This window comes from Paroedura picta, chromosome 10 (assembly GCF_049243985.1).
Source record: "Paroedura picta isolate Pp20150507F chromosome 10, Ppicta_v3.0, whole genome shotgun sequence".
NCBI classification, from domain to species: Eukaryota; Metazoa; Chordata; class Lepidosauria; order Squamata; family Gekkonidae; genus Paroedura; species Paroedura picta.
The window spans coordinates 29,326,872-29,344,160 of NC_135378.1; the positions used below are offsets into that span (position 1 = coordinate 29,326,872).

A 17,289-nucleotide genomic window follows, 5' to 3' on the forward strand; every position below is an offset into this window, starting at 1 on the left:
GTTTTGGGTTTTTTGTTGTGTTTTATGGGGTTTAATCATGAGAGGTGGGGTATAGCATTTCAAGATGAACACACCTGAAGTGCAGAGGTGCCAGAGCTCAGTGGGAGAACATCTGGATCCAGGCTCAATCCTGGCATCGCCAGTTTAAAAAGAGAGAATAGGTGATCTGAAAGACTCCTTCCTGGGACACTGGAGAGCTCCTGCCCATCACAGTAGTCAGCACTGACCCTGCTGGATCAGCCATCAGAGTAATTAGTTTGGTGTAGAGGCTAGGAAGGCGGACTTCTAACCTGGCTCTAACCAGGTTCGATTCTGCGCTCCCCCACATGCAGCCAGCTGCGTAACCTTGGGTTCGCCATGGCACTGATAAAGCAGTGATATCAGGGCTCTCTCAGCCTCACCCGCCTCACAGGGGGTCTGTTGTGCAGAGAGGAAAGGAAAGGCGACTGTAAGCTGCTTTGAGTCTCCTTTGGGTAGAGAAAAGCGGCATATAAGAACCAGCTCTTCTTCTTCTAATCAGAAGAAGAGCTGGTGTTTCGTACCCTGCTTTTTACTCCCCAAAGGAGTCTCCAAGGGGCTTCCCATCATCTCCCCTCCCTCTCCCCTGTGAAGTAGGTGGGGCTGGCAGAGCTCTCAGAGAACTGTGACAGGCCCATGGCCACCCATCTGGCTGCATGTGGAGGAGTGGAGAATCAAACCTGGTTCTCTGGATTAGACAGGCCTCCACTCTTAAGCACGACATCGGGCTGTCCCCTTGTATAGTTCTGCTGAACCTTTTGCCCAAACATTGAGGGAACGTTTCTTGTGCCTTGAATAGAGGCTTAATGGAATGGGACTTACCTGCTGGTATCACTGACTTTCATGCCATGACAAGTTTTCACCGGCCCATTTCTGCCTGCCCTGGATGAAAGGAAAAGGATATTTCCATCGAAGGTGGCTTCATTCCTTCACCCCGACCAGCTTGCTGTGTCCACATTCACTTGGCCTGCTCTTTTGTCTTGGCAGAATCACTTTCTTTGCAAAGTTAATTTTATTGCTCTTGCACACATAGACAAATACCGCATCAAAAGAAACCCATCCAGTAACTTGCATCTGATACAGAGATACAGGGACAAGATCGCCGTATCGCAGCAGTACGGAGCACACAAAATGCACAACCAGTAAATGCACACCTAGTAAACAGAACTCTCCCAAAATGGAAACATGAACCACAAAACGGGGGGGGGGACGACAATGGAGGGAGGGGGGGAGCTCGTTTTTTTCAACTGAATTAAGGTAATCTTATTTGTTAATTCCTTGAGAGCTTCTGGAGGCCTTAATTTTACATGCCTCCTGGAAGAAGGAATTCTCTTTAGCGTGGAACAAAAAGCAAACCTAGCTGACATTACAAGAAAATGAATAAGTCCTTTTTGTTTGCATTAAGAATCTTCAGTGATAAATTAGCCCTGCTCTTCTGTTATGTTATTGCTGTTTTGGTCTGCAAGTCTCTTCCTCCTAGAAATGCCCCATGCTCTTTTCAAAGGGGTCCTGATGCGAAGGGCATGAACCTTCGTAGCTTCTCAGCCCTGGAGTTAAAGTTACCTGTGCTTTTCCATCAGGTTACCATGCTGAGTAGTTTGACAGATGTCAAAGAGAGTTTGCAAAGAGCAGCCTCTACTGGCAAGAGAATTCATTCTTCCTTTCCGTTGCTCCAGTTCATGCCTGAGACCCTCCTTTGTGTGCCCATACAGGCTTCTGAAATTGATCCAGAAAAATTCACCAACAAAATAGAATGTGAGGCCCCTAACAATGACCTCAACAGCTTCCGTGGCTTTCTGTAAGTAATTGGGGGGAATCCACGTTGTTCACAGTATCCCTTTCAAGGACTTTTATTGCATGGCAGGGGCTCATGGTAATTGTAGTACTGGAGAGGAACAATTTTGCCACCCCTGCCTTAAAGCGTTCATTTCAAACCAGGGCCCAGCAGCCAGCAATCCCCAGCCTTACCCTAACCCCCCCCCCCCCCCCCGCAAGGCTGTGACCTACAGCTCCCAGTAGGGTTACCATCCAGCCAAATTCTGGTAAGGAGAAGCTGGACAGGTCTGGGGGCGTGTGAATACATGTCATGCCAATGCTGTTACATCACTTCTGGTACAAGCCCAGAATTGACTGACATCATCATAACAGGGTGAGGCTCTAAGAATCGCAAACCATAACCCCGACATGATGACATCACTTCCAGGGTCAGGCTAGATTTGACAAGGTCAGCGCAATGCCGATTTTTCCTCCCCCCGTTCTGTGGAATGGCAGCAGGGGATGAGGGGGTGCCAGTGGGGGTCTCCTGCTTGAGCAGTGCTGGGAGGCCAGAGAGCACTAGTTGCCACCAGGGGCAGCAGAGGGAAGAGGCTATGGAATGGTACTGGCTGGCTGATTGCATCGATCCATTGTGACTTTCCCAGGCAGGTAACTATCATAGCTGGCTTGTGTGTTCTGTCATTCCAGGGAGCTCGAGAATGAAGAGCGCATCGGCCTAAATAAAGAAAACTTACTCCTCCGAGGATGCACAGTCAGGAACACAGAAGCTGTGGTTGGCGTTGTGGTATACACAGGTCAGCATGGTGGGGCAGATACTGCTGAGCTGCAGACCAGGAAACAGTGGTGGTGCCATTGCAGCCATTGCAGACAGTGAATCCCACAAACAGAGAGGCATCTGGGTAGAAACAGTCAAATTCAGAGCACTGGCAAAATGGCAGTGCTGGGCAAGGCTACAGCAGCCTTTCTCCACTTCTTTACCCTTGCGAAACCCTTGAAACATTCCTCAGCCTTCGAGAAACCCCAGAAACGGTGTGATCATGCAGAATAGGGTTGTGAAACATAGCTGTTGACAGGCACACCCAGACCCCTCCCCTTCCCACGCCCTCCAGGCTCATCATTGGCCATTTTGGGAGGGAGGGAGGGAGGGAGGGAGGGAGGGAGGGCAGGTGGAAAGACCATATATTTGTTTTTAACAAGTAATTTTTTAAACAATTAAAAAAATATATTAAGAATTAATGAACTCCCACCCATTCAGGAAACCCTTTAAGGGCCCTCAAGAAACTCCCGGATGTTACAAAACAGCAATCGAGAAAGCCTGGCTAAGAGGGAAGTGCCTGCAGACTGCAGGGAACTCTGGCTTCAGTGTCTGAAGGACATTTTGATCCCTCCCTATTTCGGGTGTCTTTGTCTAAGGGGGCGGGCAGTTGATTTGTGTCTCAGGAGTTCTGCAAGGAACTCAAAAGTTGAGCTGAACAATAAAAATAATGTAAAACTTGTTAATTATTTATTATAGTTCTGTACTCAGAGTGTAATCTCATGTGCGTCAGAAAAAGCTATATGACGCACATGAGATTACACTCTGAGTACAGAACTTAAGGGTAGCGAAGAGTGGTGACTTTAGGGACATAACAAAGGAATTGGCCTCCAAAAAGGATAAAATTTATATATTACAGATCCCACTCAACCATTCAGCTGCACATTAAAGAGAGTTCTGTATAGGTATACATAGAGAGTATTATTATAATCTTGACTACTGAGGATGACCCGGAAGGGTCAAAATGCATTTGGTCCTTGGTTCTATGTGCTATTAGTTCGGTATAGTTTTTAAGAAGTTTTTATTTTGTTTTTAATTGTGCACTATAATAAATAATTAACAAGTTTTACATTATTTTTATTCAGCTCAACTTTTGAGTTCCTACCTGTTAAGGTTGGGTTTTGTTCCTTTTTTGGTTTAGCATCACGAATTCTGTAAGCCATACTAGCAACCTGGTGCTGCACACTGTGGTTCTCCAGACTCTTCCCATATGGCCTTTCCATCATAAGTGTGCAAGGATGCATGTACACAACCACCATGTGCCTCACATACGTTCTCCAAACAGCGTAATCCAATTGGAGTTCAGCACTTTCCCAGATTTGCCCTGCTCCCCACCCACCCCCAGTCTCATTGTGTACCATAGATATCAGAAATCATCTGCACTGTGGATTTCCATCATTAGGATGTTCTCCCTTTGCTCCTGTCCCTTTCAAATTCAGGGTGCCATTCTGCTCATTGGTAAGCCCCAGGGATGAATATCACAAAATAGGGATGATTAGTCTTGACTTTGCTTAAATTTCACACAAGTATTTCTGATGTCTGTGGATTCCAAAGAAGGATCAAATATATGGTTACCAGTTTGAGGCTAGGAAACACATGGAGAGGGGTGGAGTTTAAGGAGGTTGGGATTTGGGGAAGGGGAAGGGGAGATAAAAGAAGCTGGGCTTTTGCGCCCCTTTTTTTACTACCTGAAGGAATTTCAAAGGGGCTTAAAATTGCCCACCCTTCCTCCCACCCACAACAGACACCCTGTGAGGTAGGCAGGACTGAGAGAGCTCTGAGAGAAGTGTGACTGGCCCCAGGTCACTCAGCTGACTGCATGTAGAGAAGGAGTCGGGAATCAAACCTGGATCTCCACTACACAAACTTGGCTCTCAGTTCCCAATGCCATAGAGTCCCTCTACCCAAGTGGCCATTTTATTCATGTGAATTGATCTTCCCCACCCCCCAGCCTGGCCAATGGCACGTCCAATCCCATGTTTTTTGTGTGTCCAAAGGTCATGAAACCAAAGCAATGTTGAACAACACAGGCCCTAGGCACAAGCGGAGCAAACTTGAGAAGAGGGTGAATGGGCATATCCTGTGGTGTGTTTTACTCCTCTTGCTCTTGTGTTCTATATCAGCTATAGGTAAGTTGCATATGTCAGATGCTAGCTTCACGTTCTTTCCTTCTGCTATTTATTAGGATCCTTCTTTTCTTAACTGGAGATGCCGGGGATTGAACTCTGTGCAAAGCAGTGACGTTTCCCCTGAGCCACAAGCCACAGCCTTCTTCTGGTTCAAACGTTTCGTGGTGGAGCAGTTGACAGCTCCCTTTCTCGCAACTGGTCCCTCTGATGAGTCACTGTCAGAATTCTGCTACTCATCCCTGTTCATCAGAGATGGGAAATGTTTGATATGTCCATACCATTAACTGGAGTGGGAACATTTCTGGAACCTTTAAAGCCATTGGGATAAAAGTGACTGAAAAGTGTTGTGTTCCAGAAAATAGATAATGAGATACAATTACTGAAAAATATATTGGTTCATAGGGTTGACTTTTCGGCATTCTGAGCTAGGCTAATACCAGGACCTTGGAGTGGATTGTCTCTTTCAATCTGATGTTGCTGATATTTTTCCTTTGTTTCCTTTTTAAAGGTCACTGGTATTGGCTGAATAGGTATAAATATACTCTGTACAGTATTACAAAACGTAATGGAAAGCCGATTATCAGTCCAGGATTGGGAGCGTTCTATTTGTTTTGGAGGATGATAATTTTATTACAGGTAATTGTACATCTCTGCCACTTCCGCTATATCATTGGGAAGCTGAAGCTATCTGAATATGATAGAGCTGATCCAGATGTTTTTCTGATTAAAATCTGAACAGGAACTGGCTTGGTGAATAAAGCTGTACTAAATTATTTTCTTTACTTTCTTATCCTTCTTTTCTTTTTGCTTTCATAGGTCTTGATTCCAGTTTCTCTTTATGTTTCTATTGAATTTGTGAAATTGGGGCAAATCTATTTAATCCAGAACGACGTAGATTTTTACCATGAAAAGACAAACACTACAATCAGTTGTCGAGCGTTGAATATTGCTGAAGACCTTGGCCAGATCCAATATATTTTCTCAGATAAGACCGGGACGCTCACCGAGAACAAGATGGTTTTTCGAAGATGTACCATAGCAGGGCAAGAATACAGGCATGAAGAAAATGGTAAATCTGAGATAGCTGACGAGATATGAAAAGTTCCAGCAGGCCATGCATTTGGGAAGTGAATGCATTAGGCCAGGGGTAGTCAAACTGCGGCCCTCCAGATGTCCATGGACTACAATTCCCAGGAGCCCTTGCCAGCATTCGCCAGCGAATGCTGGCAAGGGCTCCTGGGAATTGTAGTCCTTGGACATCTGGAGGGCCGCAGTTTGACTACCCCTGCATTAGGCTGTCATAGACAAGCTACTTGGCTTTGGCTCTCAGCCTCCTCTCCTTCAGTGTTGTGGTGGTGGAAATGGAGGTCAAGGTCTGGCTGCCATTTGGCACCCCCTGGTGGAGGTTTCAAGGCAAAAGGCTTCCGGGGAGGTTTGCCATTGCCTGCCTCTGCGTTGTGGTCCTGGGCTTTCATGGAAATCCCTCCTCCAAGTACTTAGCTTCCAAAACCTGACAAGCCCAGGCTAGCCTGAGCCAGGTTATAACCCCTTTCTGGAAGGCACAGCACTTTAAAATGCCCAACAACCATTGTACACATTATTCAGTACAACAGTGTACATGATGTTCTTTGGGCATTCTAAAATTCTGTGTAAAGGCCATGTTTATGTGTCATTGTAGAAGTATGAGCTCGGTTTCTTCATAATATTTTTATTAGATGCATCCAAAGTACTCGAGCAAGCTTGACGGTGAGCACTGTTGAACTTGGTTGAATTTCTTTGTGACTAGATGTACTTAGGACTGACCTGTTAAGTTGCATCCCAAAGAATATAGATTTATTCCTTTTGAAAATCTGCAATCGGCTTCCCACTGCATTTGAAGCATTATTCCCACAGCTGATGAAACAGTGCAGTAAAATACAATTAAATAGGAACAGCAGCATAAGCACCAAGCCTCCAGGCAAGCAACACCATTTGGTTTATCCAAAATATCACAGATTAAGGCTGCTGGAATATTCAATTCACCAGATGAAGATACTGGATGCAACAGGCATCATATTCAGCTGGCAAATCCATGCAAGAGGAAGCAGATTTTAGACAATTTTGCAAAGGCTAATCTGCAGTGATTTTTAACATACTTCTCATAGGTTTGCCAATAAGAAGGGAGGTCACTGATCTGGATAAGCCCAGGTTAGGCTGGTCCCGTCAGATCTTGGGAGGTCAGAACGGTTGGCCCTCATTAGTATTTGGCCAGAAGGTCTACAGCAGTGGTCCCAAACCTTTTTATCACCGGGGACCACTCAACGCCTTTTACTGAGACCGGTGGTGGGGGGCGGTAGTTTACTCCTCTACTCTCAACCACTGCCCTAACGCTCTCTGATCGCTATGGTAATGTTTAAACATCGCTTCAAAATAAGATACAGACACGCCACAACAATGAAGTGTGTTGTTAAGGGCCAGGGGGGGATGAAGTAAAGGGCCGGGGGGGGGGGGGAGAAGGTGTCCTTCGGGGCCCACCTCCAATTAGTCGAAGGACCACATGTGGTCCGGGGCCCACAGGTTGGGGATCGCTAGTCTACAAGGAAGACCAGGGTCATGGCATGGAGGCAAACAATGGCAAAGCACCTTTGAACATCTTTTCCCTTGAAAACCCCACAGGGCCTCCATAAATGACAGGAAAAAAACAAGTAATAACTGAAAAAGTCGGAACAGCCCACCCCACCTCACCCAGGACAGTTACAGAAGCTTCCTTTCAAGCCCGAGTGGCCAAGGGGTTAGACAGAAAATCTCCTTGGGCTTCCGGCAGAGCTTGGGCTGCTGCCACATGAAACAACAGCTTGGTTGATAGTCCCCTGATATCTCCAACTTCCAGTCCCCCTCTGCTGTTCAATATGCATCTCTCACCATCTACATAAAGGGATGCAAATATTGGGATTGTTCATTTAAAAACGCATTGAAACCATGGGGCTTGTCTGGATGCTGTGCATCTTTTGCCTCAGGGAGACAAGTGACTTTTCATGGTTGTTGTGGTGGTGGTTATACTTGCGGCTGTGAAAGCTGGATGATGAAAAAAATTGGACAAGCGAAGAATCGATTGGCATTGGAGAAAGCTTCTGCAGGTTCCGTGGACAGCATCGAGGAAATATTACAGCACCTGTAGCTTGATATGTTACTAGCAGGCAAAATCGCAAAAAGTCCGGCTCCCTTATTTTGGCCATATCATAGAATCATAGAGTTGGAAGGGGCCATACAGGCCATCTAGTCCAACCCCCTGCTCAACGCAGGATCAGCCCAAAGCAACCTAAAGCAATCATGCGATCCAACTCAGTGGAGAAAGCAATTATGCTAGGATGGGTCAGTGGGAAAAGGAAACCAGGCCGAGAAAGAATGTGGTGGGTAGACATGATCAAAATGTGCATGGACCAGAACATTGCACAACTAAAAGAAGTGGTGGTGCAAGATCAGAAATCATGGTGACCGTGGAATCATAGAATCGCCAAGAGTCGGACTTGACTGAATATCTGAAATCATCATCAGTGATAGGCCAGTCAGTTTCTCTGGATTCCCGGCTTCTCCAGTACATTTATAGCTGTTAGCCAGTATTCTCTTAATGAGCAGAGTGTTGTAGGCTGAACTGCAGCAGAAGCCATGTGCTCCAGTGTGGTGGTAGGTTAGCAAAACAGCAAGCAAGCAAGCACACAGGGAGTATTTCTCCTGTCTACTATGACTGGTTTATTATAGAAGGTCTCTGCTGCCTCGTGCAGGGGAGAGAGGGAGAGTCCAAATGTATTCTCACTAAGGACAATTGATGCTGAGGCATTCCTGCCAGCAAACATGACACCAAAGATGGAGAGTATGGCTGTGGGTACTCGAGAGGGTTATAAAAGGAGGAAAGAAGGAGATTCCCTGAGAGTTTAGGCTTGTGAGATATGTTTTGGATAGTTCAGAAAGGACCTGATTCAATGTTGATTTGGAAATTTATTTCAACAAATTTGGTCCAAATTACACTTCCCCTTATGTTGGACTTCCTGAATTATCCTTGACCAAATTGCTGAGCCACAATTGGTATGCAATTTGGCTATTGCTGAGATTCGTCCATTTATAAGGATCAAAATTGTCCTTTTCCATCTATCCCGTGGCATGGGGGAGTGGGGTTTGAGGCAGAGACACCAAATATGAGGCAGAGTCACTTATTTGATGGATGGCTTACCTACTTATGCCCCCTGTAGAGCGCTTTACTCTGCAGGTGACAATTTGTTTGGAGATCCCTGGCCCAAGGGAAGTTTGCCTGGACTCAACCTGGGCCAGGACCTTTTTGGTCCTGGCCCTGACCTGGTGGAATGAGCTCCAGGGAAAGTGGAGTTCCCCAGGGCCTGCAAGATGGATCTCTTCCAATAAGTCTATGGTTGAGGCCAGGGCAGCTAAGCTCTGAGCTCCCCACTCGTGACCAAGTAAGATCTGACTACCCCTTATTAACCCCCCTGAGGCATCTTTACATTCTTTACGTCCTCTGAGCGGGATTGGGTTTTTAGTCCGCTGCCAATTTTTCTGGTTTTTCTGGGTTTTGTTATTTATTGTTGGATTTTTCTTCTTTTTTGGGGGGGGGAGGTTATTGTGGGATTTAACCTACTGTTAGCTGCCATGAGCCGGTTCAGGAGTGGTGAAGTCTAAATTAAATTACAAATAAATAACCTGTATGTATTCTCTCTCTCTCTCTCTCTCTCTCTCTCTCTCTCTCTCTCTCTCTCTCTCTCTCTCTAGCTAAGAGGCTACAGTTATATCAAGATGCTGAATCAGAAGATGAGGACATGACCGTTTCTGTACATAATTTGAAGCGCTTGTCCAGAGTGAAGATGTCGCACATGAGTGCCTTTCTAAGTAGCAAGTCTTTGCACAACGCACGGGAGAGCACCTTCACCATGGGCTCATTCCAAACAAGGCAACTGGCTTTCAGCAGCCCCATTGTAAGTGCTCCACTGATCTAATTCAGCCTTAACCATCTCTTTTAATGTGATCTGTTTATGTGATAAAATACTTGTACACCACATTACCTAGTAGCCCAAGGCACCTTGGAAGTAATAATTAAAACATTCCATTTAAAATGAAATAATACTCTCTACAGAATACCTGCAAATCTACCTGTGTCATGTCATTCATGTCTAGTAGCAATTTAATCAGTGGACATATTTTTTGGTAAGCTGTCCAGCCTGCCTGACCAACTGGGGGCAATTCCTTTTCCGTGATGGATGGGGATTCCTGCCTACAATATCCATTCACAATAAAGAGTAGCAGTGGTTGACTGGTGAGGAATTGATCCCACACACACACACACACTCACACACACACCCCGTTAAAAAAATGGCAAGTGAAATGAAGCACCAGGGCAGTAGGGTCTGCAGCTTCCCCGTGGGACCTCGGGATCCCCTGAGATGAGTTTCCCTGGAGAAAAGGGATGCTTTGGAGCAGCCAGTCCCCACCTCCTGAGGAGCTTCTCAGGAGCCATTCTCAGGCTCCAGGGCCCACTCTCCAACCAGGATACGACCCAACATAGTGCCTGAGAGAACGGCTGGCTTGTATGTTTGCAAGGGCCCGTGGCTGCACGCAGCACATTTGACTGACGGACTGACAAACACAACATGAGCAGAGAAGAGGGACCATCTTTTTTTATCAGACAACAGGAAAGCCTGAGCCTTCTGACGTGCGGGGAAACCTTTTTGAAAGCCTCGTGAAATCTTAGTGTAGAACATCTGGCCAACAGAAGCATGTGTGTTTGGCTTTGTTCTTGAACCCATGAAGTCAAGCACACCCCCTTCTGTGACAGAGTCTCTGACTGTTCTCCATTTTGCAGCAGCCTGAAGAACCATTTCTCCTGTAACCTGCTTAAGTTTTGTGGTGCCCTGACTGGCAAGACTGGCTAATCAGTGGGCATGATATATTTGTTTAGCAAGTAAACTTTATTTCTTAAGCCTCTCTTATTCCCTGTTCCTCATTGAAGCTATACCTCCAGGATCCAAATAAAGTATTTACAGCGCTCTTTCAAGGTATGCTAAGAGTGGAACCTTATGCAGTTGGGGGGGAAGGGCAAACCTCCTGTCTATGTTTTGGTGGCTTTTGATTAATTAATTAATCATTAATCAAATCAGCATATATTCAGAATAATAAAGATATGGAAAAGCCAGATGAAACTGGGAAGCAGGCACTCTCCAGAAGGAGGGGTTTCCTGAGGAAGATGGATCTAGATGTCGTTCCAGAACGGGTCGGTGTAGAGGGAGGGAGATGGTCAACACTGTGTGGGTGGCCGAGAGGTCGTCCTCGTGGAGGGTGGATTGTTATGGTTGAACCAGTTTCCTTTTGAAAAGGGATGCACCTTTTGATGGAGGAGGTACCTGGTGTATGTTTTAGAAATTACTTTCAGAGAGGGCATTTTTCTTGGATTTTGAGTGTCAGGCTGACCCTGTTTAGCTTTCAAGGCCAAAGCAAGGCAGCCCTTTTATGACAATAAAAGTCATGGTAATTTTTTTACAAGATGTAATTCATGGAAGAAATGTATTCTTATTTCCTTTTAAACCAACAGGAGACTGATGTTGTTCCAGACATAATGTTAATGCACAAATTTAGTCGAATCTCTCGGAATCTCTATTCACGCTCCTCAACGGAGCATATGAATTCAGAGACGATCTACATCTCCGAGTTTTTCTTGTCCGTCGCACTTTGTAATACCGTCGTCGTTTCATCACCTACAGAACCGAGTCAAAAGGTGAGGGGGGGTGTGTGGGAAACTCGGGAGCCATGGGGAGATGTTGAGCCCAGGTCCTGTTAGGGAGGACTCATCTGAGGAAAAGCCTTGCCTGGAACCCACAGCTTCACCCGAATCTCAGCTGGATGAGATCTTAGCCCAGCAAGATATTCAAATGGCAGAGAGCTCTCACCATCAGGAGGGAATGGAGCTGCAGGCGAACCAGGGCTTAGATTCCAAAGTTGCTGCAGGAGTTCCTCATTCCTCTGCTTAACCTCCAGCTGCAGATCCCTGCCTTGTCAGCCTACCTGGCTCACCTGAGCCAATTAAGCAAAGCCAGCTATGTGCTGGAAAAGATTTCCAGACTAAAAGGCACCACACCATGTTAGCAATACACTTGCTGTCTGCAGAAAATTATGACTGAGAGCTTCTCTTCTTCTTTTTATCCTTTAACTGGCAATTGGTGGAGCAGGTTGTCCTCTCACCCAACATTCTGCTGTAGGTGCCGCTGTCTGTTTTTTGGCCTTGTTTATAATTTGTTTCCACTTTTGGCAATCGGTGTCAGTAGTTTTGGCCATATGGATAGTCAATCGCAGGTTTCTAAGGTCTTCCTCAATCTGTTTAAACCATATTGAGAGGTTGGTAACAGCCGATGTTAACTTGAGGCTGGGAGGCCTAGATTGTGGACACAACCTGTAGTCTGCTCCTTTTGCTGATGCCCTTGGACTGCCTGAATGTACCCTTATCTCACTGGACTGAGTTAAATCATTCGTTGCATTCTATCTGTCCCTTGGCATTCTGTTTTTGAAATACTGATTGTCTCTGCCTTCTTGTCAGCTCGCCTGTGCTACCTCCCAGCAGAGAGATGAAACCTGAGATGAAACAGGAGGCAAAGGAAGCAGCTGGCTTCCCTCCCTTGCCTGGGGAAGATGGAGGGTGGGAAGAGGATGAGGATGGGACAACTTACCAGCAGCAGGGCCTTTCAGGGAGGCTGAGACTTCTTCTGCCTAGAGAGCGTTCTTCTACCTGGAGAGTGTTCACTCCCGTTTGGCAGTACACCCCCAGGGAAGGCCACTCACATAGGGAGTGACTTGTCTGCATGCAACTTGAACTTTATTATTTTTAGTGATACTGATGTGCTTTCTTTGCTTTTGAGTGTACCTTGATGATAATTTTACCTACTTCAATAACGCCGTAACAATAACAATAACAAATTTATTTTGTTGTTGTTTCATGTTTTACATCAATTTTAAAAGTCTGAGCCAATTTGGGGAATTAGTTTTAGTAGAAATTAAATGCCATATGTGCAGTTTATAGTAAATGAATAAAAATCAGGCTTTCCTGTGAAAGCACACACAAAAAAAACCTTTGGGTGTGATATTTGGCATTCGAGAATGTTGACATTTGACCGCCACTGTATTCATAGCATTGTGCATGTGAGGAAGGGGGAAAGTCCCCCTTAGGTCTGTCTTCAGGTCACCGTTTATTTTAGAAAAGCTTATGATGGAGTGTGCTCACAAAGAAAAATCAGTATCCTGAGTAAACCTTACTTTATTGAAAAATGGCTTAATTCTCCAAATTTCTCCCAAGTTACAATACAGTCTGAGTTCATATACTTTGCTAGTTCTCTCACATGTATTAAAAGCACTTTGGAGTTTAGACTTTAGTTTATTAATTCTCCAAGTACTGTTAAGATCTTAAACTTGAGATTCATTTTCAGTGCAATCCTGACCAAAGTTACACACTTCCAAGTTGGCTGAAGATAGTATTAAAAGGATATAGTTTTACTTAGGACTGCACTGTTATTTATCCCCCACCTTTCTCTTGCTGCTTAAAGTAGCTTGCCCTTCCAAGAGTAGGAATATATAAAATGCAATAAAACTCCATTAATATCCCTTGCCCCCCAAAGCCTGCAGTTTAAACCCCATGGGAAAACCCTAGTGAAGGAAATGACTTTATAATACTTCCTAAAGACACTATCCCCCTCCCTTCTTGAGGGAGTCCACTCCACCTGTGGGAGCCACTGTAGAGCAGGTTCTGGTAGGTGCCAAGCAGGACACCTGTAAGTAAAGGAAGAAGCAGAAGATGGCCACCAAAAGACTACAGCTACCATAGGAGGGGAGGTGGCCCTTCAGATACGTGGGATGTGGTCTGTGAAGCACCTAGAATTGAACTCAGATACCAACCAGCAGACAAGGTGTTCCCTTCATCCAGTGGCTGACAATTTGTTGGGCTGTTATTTTTTGAGTCAGTTGTAGTTTCTGGGTTGACTTCAAAAACAGCACAGCATAGATCCAGCTGAGCTGGTGGGGAAGTTGGCAAAGCAAATGCAGCAGACAGATTAGCCTTGCTGGGTCCACAAGCACCCCTGAGCCCAGAACCTGCTCTCACAAATGCCAGCACCACTGTACCCTAGGTAAATGGCTCCAGCTCTTCCAAAGCATCAGCCAACCAGTGATACGATATGATAACATTTATTATATGTAGCCAAAGGCCATTACAAAACACGAGCCTTGCTTGCCCTGGCTGGGGAGTCACCAGACAGACAGAAGACGCTGCCTGCCCGGTGAGTCCTCCAGCTGCCCTCCTCCCACTAGGGAAAGGAGCAGGGACGCTGCGTCAAAGACGCGGCGTCCCTGCTCCTTTCCCACCGCCGCCATTTTCCAGCTTCTGCCGGACCCGGGCGCTCCTTCACGGCAGCGGAGGAGCGCCCGGGCCCGGCAGAAGCCTCCCCCGCCGACCGCCGCCATTTTCCGGCTTCTGCCGGACCCGAGCGCTCCTTCGCGGCAGCGGAGGAGCGCCCGGGCCCGGCAGAAGCCTCCCCCGCCCACCGCCGCCATTTTCCAGCTTCTGTCTGACCCGGGTGCTCCTCTGCTGCCGTGGAGGAGTGCCCGGGTCCGGCAGAAGCCTCCCCCGCCCACCGCCGCCTTTCTCCGGCTTCTGCCGGACCCTCCCACCGCCGCCTTTCTCCGGCTTCTGCCGGCCCCGGGCGCTCCTCCGCGGGAGCGAAGGAGCGCCCGGGGCCGGCAGAAGCCTCGCCGGCCCTCCCCAGCCAGGCCACTCCAGCGGCCGGGAGAAGCCTCCGGAAGACCTGCCAATGGGGGGGGGGCTGCGCAGCCTTCTCCCGCCTGCCCTAGCACCCATTTTATTCCCCTTTAAAATGGGCTTTATTCCTAGTTTCTCCAATATTGTGTACCTAAAAATATAAACATGGACAACTAAGTTACAATAAAAGGGATAAAATTGTGTATCAAGGTGGAGGCTCCTGTAAAAATGCATTAGCTCGAATCTTCCTGGCAGCCAGAGCAAAAAGTGCCACCCTATATGAGATATAGGGGTCGACATCTGATAACAGATAGGTAACTTTGTTAAAATCAGAGATAGGATGAGAGTTTGTTAATAACTTGGCAAGGAATTTGCCCCTGGGTTCAGAGTACAGGGGACAAGCCAAAACATAGTGGGGCAGGTCCTCCACAGATGGATTTCCACATATGCACAGGCGTTGGGCTGTGGGTATTCGGAGATATCGCCCAAAGAGCATGGCTGATGGCATCATTTCAAACCGCAAAGATGTTAGGGCCGTTCTAAGATTACATGTTGTTATGTTTACTAAATATGATGCTCTAGAATGGTCTTTTTTAATTGTTTTATACCATGGGGCTGCTTGTGATAGCTGTATTGAAGAGTGGTCAATCAGTGAGTCAGCTTTGAACACCCAATCACGTAAATCAGAAATATTGGCTGATGTATGCAGTAAGTCATCTGGTATGGTATAGCGTGAAAGAATGGAGCTAAAAAAATCAGACCGAGTCCTGTCTTTGCTCAATAAGAGCTTAAAACTTTGATGGCTTAAAGCAGCGGCCCCCAACCTTTTTATCACTAGGGACTGGTCAAGGCTTGACAATTTTACTGAGGCCCGGGGGGGGGGGTAGTCTTTTGCCGAGGGACGTTGCTGCCTGAGCCCCTGCTCCATTTGCTTTCCCACCGGTGCCCCTGACTTCCCACCACCCTCTGGGGGACGCTGCCAGCAGCAGCTGTGCAGTGCCACGCAGAGGGGGAGCCCCAGCCATGGCGGCCGCTGGAGAGCACCAAAGGTGAGCTGGCGGTAGAGTGGCAGGGCAGCCCCCGAGGCAACAGCCAGTGAGGAGCCACGGCCCGGTGCCTACTGATCCACGGACCGGGACCGGTCCCCGGACCGGGGGTTGGAGACCACTGGCTTAAAGAATCTAATTTGGTTGTGATGTCTTTCTTCCAAGATTTCAGAATAGCTAAGTGGGCACGGGCTTTGAGTGAGGGAAAACCAAGCTCTGCCCTCATCAGGGCTGCAGGGGACCCTTTTGGAAGAGCCATGATACGTCTGAAGAAAAAGTTCTGAATGGGCTCCAAGCTATTGATTGTTTGTTCTTTCCAGCCCCAGATGTCAATGCCATATAGTAGGTGAGGAATGACCTTGGCTGCAAAGAGCTTTAGAGCTGGGTCAACTAGAAACCCTCCCCTGGTATAATAAAATCTCAGAATGGCTCCAATGATTTTTAGACCAGAGGCCTTTATAGTTGCAAGGTGGGCATTCCAGTTTAGGGTCTCACTGTAAGTGATTCCAAGATATTTAAATGTACTACACTGTTCTATAGGAATATTGTTTATACTCCAGATAAATTTTTTAGGTCTTTTCCTAAAAACCATAACTTTTGTTTTTGTGTAGTTGATGGAAAGGGACTCTTCCTTACAGTAAGTACCCAAGTTGTTAAGTAGCTTTTTCAGACCAACTCTTGTAAGGGAAACCAGGACCATGTCATCTGCATAAAGCAGGATAGAGACCTTTTGCTGACCGACAGAAGGGGGTACAAATTCTGGGCCCAATAGTCCTTGAACTATATCGTGCATCAGCCAACCCAGTGAGCCTGATCTCTGTCTTGCCTGCCATTCAGATTTGGCTTGTCCTGGCTCTGCCGCCGCTGAACTTTTAATTTCCTCCGGGACTCAGGATAAACAGAGTGTTTCTAGATTCCGTACTACAGGTCACATTTAGCAACTTAGGCGGTGATCCAAAGGCTTGCCAATGTTGTCTGCATTAAAACATGGATTGTCCTGTTTATCTCTGAAACTGTTGAATGGTTTGTTTTGAAATTGCTCTCTTGCAGAGGCTTTGGCCTTCACTCTGTAAATTACCTACTGCAACTGGACCACTGGGTGACTTTAAAAAGGTCTTGGACAAATTGTCCATCCGGAGAGTGAGCTGCTCACCAGTGCCAAGTACAAGTTCTAAAGTATCACAATCTGAGAACAAGAATGTTGGGCGAACAGTGGATTTTTCAGGAGCACAATGTCTGTCCCCTTCACTTGCTGACTCAGGGAGTCCTGATGAACCAAGGACACTAAAATCGCTGGAAGTGCCCTCTATGAGCACTCCTCCACCATCATCTGAGCCATCTTCGCAAGATCAGCTGTGCTATGAGGCAGAGAGCCCCGACGAGGCGGCCCTGGTCCACGCTGCCCGAGCATACTCTTGCATCCTGCAGTCCAGGAGTCCTGATCAGATCACAATAGAGTTTGAGCCCCTGGGAACGCTAGACTTCCAATTGCTGCACATTCTGCCTTTCGATGCCGTCCGGAAGAGGATGTCTGTGGTGGTGAGGCACCCTATCCTCAACCAGGTTGTTGTGTACACCAAAGGTGCAGACTCTGTGATCATGAATCTGCTACAAAAAGATCCCACAGGTATGGAGGACCCTTTGGCTGGCTTTCTAAAATGATGCATCCGTTTCATTTAATACATTTTTTTTAAGTGGCATATCTAGTGAATGAGGGATGTCTTGTGA

General features: G+C 46.7%; 1 protein-coding gene across 4 annotated transcripts in view; it reads left to right on the top strand.

The window, feature by feature from the left end:
* LOC143819843 (phospholipid-transporting ATPase VD-like) overlaps positions 1 to 17,289 on the top strand; it is a 57,080-nt gene that overhangs the window by 16,348 nt on the left and 23,443 nt on the right. For all 4 annotated transcript variants that reach the window (XM_077301894.1, XM_077301896.1, XM_077301895.1 and 1 more), the window contains 8 exons: positions 1,731 to 1,816; positions 2,482 to 2,588; positions 4,606 to 4,737; positions 5,246 to 5,373; positions 5,554 to 5,806; positions 9,496 to 9,698; positions 11,309 to 11,491; positions 16,612 to 17,188. In XM_077301894.1, coding sequence (XP_077158009.1) covers positions 1,731 to 1,816; positions 2,482 to 2,588; positions 4,606 to 4,737; positions 5,246 to 5,373; positions 5,554 to 5,806; positions 9,496 to 9,698; positions 11,309 to 11,491; positions 16,612 to 17,188 — 1,669 coding nt within the window. The remainder of the gene's footprint in view (positions 1 to 1,730; positions 1,817 to 2,481; positions 2,589 to 4,605; positions 4,738 to 5,245; positions 5,374 to 5,553; positions 5,807 to 9,495; positions 9,699 to 11,308; positions 11,492 to 16,611; positions 17,189 to 17,289) is intronic.